The sequence below is a fragment of the Ipomoea triloba genome, chromosome 9, assembly GCF_003576645.1.
Source record: "Ipomoea triloba cultivar NCNSP0323 chromosome 9, ASM357664v1".
Lineage (NCBI taxonomy): Eukaryota > Viridiplantae > Streptophyta > Magnoliopsida > Solanales > Convolvulaceae > Ipomoea > Ipomoea triloba.
The window spans coordinates 14,435,774-14,441,161 of NC_044924.1; the positions used below are offsets into that span (position 1 = coordinate 14,435,774).

General features: G+C 37.5%; 1 protein-coding gene across 3 annotated transcripts; it reads left to right on the forward strand.

Annotated features, from left to right (window-relative positions):
* Positions 1-1,071: 1,071 nt before the first annotated feature.
* LOC116030397 (major facilitator superfamily domain-containing protein 12-like) lies at positions 1,072-5,284 on the forward strand. Of its 3 annotated transcripts, none has more exons than XM_031272633.1 (13): positions 1,072-1,187; positions 1,456-1,714; positions 1,822-1,891; positions 2,298-2,497; positions 2,610-2,685; positions 2,833-2,904; positions 3,010-3,089; positions 3,253-3,379; positions 3,469-3,528; positions 3,620-3,670; positions 3,763-3,921; positions 4,632-4,764; positions 4,857-5,284. In XM_031272633.1, exons 2-13 carry the CDS (start codon positions 1,560-1,562, stop codon positions 5,024-5,026), a joined length of 1,353 nt encoding a protein of 450 aa, XP_031128493.1. In that variant the 5' UTR covers positions 1,072-1,187; positions 1,456-1,559; the 3' UTR covers positions 5,027-5,284. The 3 variants fall into 3 exon arrangements, with proteins under 3 accessions (XP_031128493.1, XP_031128495.1, XP_031128494.1); XM_031272635.1 differs by having other exon boundaries at positions 1,825-1,891; XM_031272634.1 differs by having other exon boundaries at positions 1,091-1,187; positions 1,453-1,714.
* The last annotated feature ends 104 nt before the right edge of the window (positions 5,285-5,388 follow it).

Sequence of the window (5,388 nt, forward strand, 5' to 3'; positions counted from 1 at the left end):
CTCCGCTACCAAGCGCGTCCTCTGCGTCGGCAACACCACCGCCACCCAACCCGGAGTATCAAGTTTGGATCCAACAAGATCAATTGATCTTGTCTTTGTTGATCAACAAATAATGAGAAACTATGTTATTATCATTGTCTTTTTGGGGAAGGAGGATTTGATTTTGTTTTTGAATGTGCACTCCGCCAAGGTACTAAAATTGTAGTGAAGCAAACAAAGAGACTAGATGAAATGAAGAATTCATTTCTGGTGGAAATGACAACAAGAGGAAGCATGAATCATGCCAATTAATAAAATTTTGTGTTTTCCTCAAAAAAATAAAATTTTGTGTTGCAAAAACTATGTTTAGGGTACTATCCATTGATGGTGCTTCCCTTTAAAACTGTTATTGCACCAGTTAATCTAACATTTTTGCGACAAGTCATAGTTATGTATTTTTTGAAATATGTACTTTTATGAAAAATTTGGTAATCTTGAATTGATACACGCCAAGATACCGAGTGATACTTTGATAAATTCTGAAACACTAATTTAAAAATACACATTGGACTAGTAATATAATACGGATTAGAATACTTATAACTAACTTGAAACTGTGCAGCCAATCATTATTACATGGACCATGGTCCACATAGCTGGGTGGGCCATAAATAAAAAGTACATTTTTAATATACTAAAAGTACATTATTTTTGTATATAAAGTACATTATTTAGGTACTGAAAGTACATTATTTTATATATACTATCAAATAATGTACATTCGTTAAGACCTTGTGGTCTAGTGACACTAAGTTGTACTCCCATATAAGGGGATATGGGTTCGACCTTTAGTGGAGGCGATTATTGACTTTTTACGCTTCAATAGATTGAAAAAGTAGTTACGAACAAATACTGCATTGTAATAGAATCAGCAGTAACAAAAAAAATTTACATTCGGTACAAAGGTCCACACAGTAATTAATTTGCCCTGTTCCGCTATGACCAATGCTCTCGGGCGGGCCCATTGAATTATATCCAGCAATATATTACTCGGCCGGACTGTTCAACGTGAAGTAGCACTCCACGGCCAGTGTTCATTTATTTTAAAGCAGCATCCTCGCTTCTTCAAGTCTACAACTATGCATAGAACCAAGAGACAGCCAAAGTTTCAGAGTGAGAAATTGTTTTCTGCCCGGCCATACAATAAGGTGTGGGATTCATGTTCGTTTTAATTTCCGTTTATATATATATATAGTAACAATAATCAAATGAGACCATCTATAATCTTTCAAATTAACCACTCATGATCGTTCAGTTTTCAAAATTTTAACTATCGTCCTAACTTTGTCCTTACTAAAACTAACTGAAGGATCACGGAGGGTTAAATCAAAAGTTGACGGTGTCACTACACTGAGAGCCCAACTTGTATTAACTCTTTTTCTATATTATGATATTATTTTGAAATTTTCATAGCAGGTTTTAGTAGTTGAAGCAGCTGACAAGGTTAACCATCCAAGGTTGTTTAACCTTGAGAGGCCGGCAATCTGAGAGCTGATACACATACACTGTGTAGGAGGAAAATGGGCAGAGATAATAGGGAGGAGGAGGAGGAAAAGCCCCTAGGAAGGTGTTCTGTGTTCACATATGGAGTAGGCCACATGCTCAATGACATTACACAGTGCTGCTGGTATACATATCTCTTGCTCTATTTGACTGATATTGGATTGTCCCCAAGGTATGTTGCAGTAATTAGATGCAATAATGTATCCAACTGAACTACTCGTTTTGCTTTTGATTTACTTGGTTCTGAGTAGTTGAAAAAAATAAAAAAAATTTGTGCAGTAGTGCAGCAATTGTCACACTTGTGGGTCAGTTTGCTGATGCATTTACAACAATAATTGCTGGTGAACTGGTATCTTTCCTTGTCATACCTAAATCATTTTTCTAGCTATGAAATGGAGAAGTTTCCGATGACTTTCTCTCGGGCGGAGGCTGATACGGGCCAAGTCCAGCATCATGTGGCTAGGGGATTGTTGGAGGAAGGCCAGTAAAGGGCAAAGTCCAGCACCCTATTCTCGAAAATGTGTGGCAGTATAAGAAAATAGCGTTGCGCTTACGCTACTAGCTATAATAATTTTTGTATAGTGATGAACGGTTGATCCTAATAAGTTGTATCAGTGCCAGTTAAGACTGGTGCTAGAAGGGATAGTTAGGCGGAGGCCAATAAAGGGCTACGTCCAGAACCATCGCTCTCAAAATGGTATGCGCATGCGCTTAGCTTAATCCTAACACTTTCTATATATTTGCCCAATTAACAGATTGACAGGTTTGGGCACTTCAAGATATGGCATGGTGCAGGGTGCATAATGGTTGGTGTTTCATTTATTTCGCTTTTCGGCAGCCCTTGTATCCCATGCAAAATTTTGGGATCAGATTCACCTACTGTGCAAACAGTGGGGTATTGCATATCTGCAGTAGTCTTCTGCAGCGGATGGTCTTGTACTCAAATATCACACATGTATGTACTCTGATCTTCTTAACCTATCTATCTACCTATTTGCATTGTGAGGTCCATGAAAAGTATGCATCTATCATTAACTAATCACGTACAATTGTGTATCGTGTTGTAGGTCGATGGTGAACTGCATTACTCTGAATGAATCAAGCAGAATAGCATGTGTTAGCTGCCGCAACGCATTTACAATGGTTGAGTACAGTTCCACTGCACCCGCCCATATATATATGATTTAATTAACACCTTTTACTCTTTGTACTTTGCGATCGAGCTGAGGCATTGCAGAGACTAATCATTTTCCCCATTTTCTTTGACAAATTGTTAATAATAAATTAAAGGTTGCAAGCCTCATGTTGTATGCAGTCACTTTCTTTGTGTTCACTAACAATGCAGAAGACATTAAAGCTCAGGTAGGTATATATGCTAATTAAATTGCAGACTGAAATCTATCTAGCTAATAACAATTTAGTTGGCTGTCTTAATAATCTATAGTAATTAAACCATTGTATGTGCAGTACCGCTGGATGGCATTTATATCGATTTTCATTGGCGGTGTCTTTGTAATCATCTTTCATCTCGGGATTAAAGAGCCAAGGTTTGCTTAATTTGTCACATATCTTAATTAAGATTTCTGATCTTGCAGATCCATAGTTTTCTTCTGATTTGGCAAATACTATACTGTGTGTCTGTGTGCCATGGATTTTAAATTGTGGGCAGAATTGAAGTTCTTAGTTAATTGAAGATGTAAAATTTTTCAGGAAAAAGGATGATGGTCATGAAAAGAATGGCTCCAATACCCCCTGGACTTATTGGTTGAAGAAAGTCTTGTATTACCAAGTTGCTAGTATCTATGTATTCACCAGAGTTGTTACCAATGTATCTCAGGTAGGTACATTTCTCTTATTATTTAAGTCTTGCTGATTTCTTTGGATCTGATCTGATTTGCTTGTATGTTTTGCTGGCTGGTGGCTCAGACATTTCTTGCTGTGTACGTAATCAATGATCTGCGCATGAACCAATCTGCAAAATCACTGGTACCTCTTTTTGTTTTTTTTGGTAGTGTTTAACGAATGCCCCCAATTGATCGTTTATTAACTCGCGAAAGCAATTCGATCATGTGAATAGGTTCCTGCTATCATCTATTTATGCAGCTTCATTACCTCTGTGCTGCTGCAGGTTTGCTATGAAATCTGTAATTTATATATAATTTTGTAGCTTATTTTTCTCAGTGCAGATGAACCATTATTGTGAATTGTGATTGTATATAGGAACTGGAGTGGAGTGGCAAAAGGTTAAAGATCTTTTTCGCTGGGGGTGGCATCCTCTGGTTATTATGTGGTGGAGCAGTGATGCTGCTACCAATAAACATGAATGCTTTTATGTATGCCTTATCAGTATTCATTGGCATTGCAAATGCCTTAATGATGGTATGGAATAATGGAATCTGTGTATATATATATTCCCTAGCTATCAAGGCAGATATATACATATAAGGTTTCATCTTGCAATATAAATTGAGGAAGTTAGATCAAACCGCTTGTCACTATTTCAGAAACTATAGCTAATAGCGAGAGATGAAAGTAGGCTAGGCCGAGATAAGCTTTAGAGATTTAGGCCTGAGTCTGTATGTAGGTTTTTTGTTAGACTCAAGTGTGAGCCTTTAATTGGTCGTGAAATCTTTTTAAACGTCTATTTAATATTAGACTATTAAAAATATTCAAAGTAAATCTTAAATCGGTTTTGAGTTTAATTTAAGGCGGCCTGCATGTTAGCCTTAAAGAAGGCCTACATATGTGTAAAAATATTTTAAAGATATACCTATGCTAGTACAAATATACAAAAATACATAACTACAAAGGCCAGGCTAAGCTAGGCTCGACTCAAATTAAGTCAGACCATAGGTTCCTATGTAGGGGCCTGAACTATTTTCATCTCTACTAATAGTAAAGGGCGCAACTTTATTTCCTTATAGAAAGAGGCAGATGCTAAAGTTGGCCCTTCAGGCCTCTACCTAACAATATAATCACCTAAGCTAGTATATAGCAACCCACCTGGTGTAGGACTTGGCCCTTCACGGAATTGAGCTCCACCCAACTAACAGATGTAGTAATGAAGCCATTGTATTTCATCATGACAGGTAACTTCCATAGGCATGGAGAGTGCTCTTGTGGACAAACATCTGGACGGTTCGGCTTTCGTCTATGGATCAATGGGCTTCATTGACAAAGTACTATGTGGGGTGGCGCTGTATTTCCTTGAATCATTTGAGGGTAAGCTTCTTCTTCAATTCTGTGCTCAAGTCTACCTCCTGTACTGTATTGCTGCAAAATCATATTGACAGTAGAATTGAATATCTGTGCAGATGCTGATCCTGTGCCGTGCAATCCAGCTCACGCTTGTTTCTCTGTGACGCGATTTTCTTTGGGCTTCATCCCAGGAATAGCTGCACTTCTTGGTGTCATAGTTTCATTCACCATGAAACAACTGCACACCTCCCATAAGAAGCCTTTAGCAGAACCACTCTTGGCATAGGCCATCCAATAAGGCTCGATCGGCAAGTTGAATGATGCCTTTTTGCCATTGCAGATCTAGATTGCTCGAGTTCTGATCTGCTCTGCTGGATTACAATCAGAGTTTAGATACTGTACTTACAATAATGTTTGGATTGTGTATTCATGTACCAAAGAAACGTACACCTATTATGTAATTAAGCATTGGTGAGTGTACCAAAATCGCACCTTTATTTTCTGCTTAAATTAGCAATAAAGTATGCTTTTGTCATTTATTGCATTGGGATACAATTCTTATACCATGTACTAGGGTTTATATTACACTACTCTTAAAAAAAAATGACATTTTCTGTCCACTTTGGTATATATATATATATATTTTTT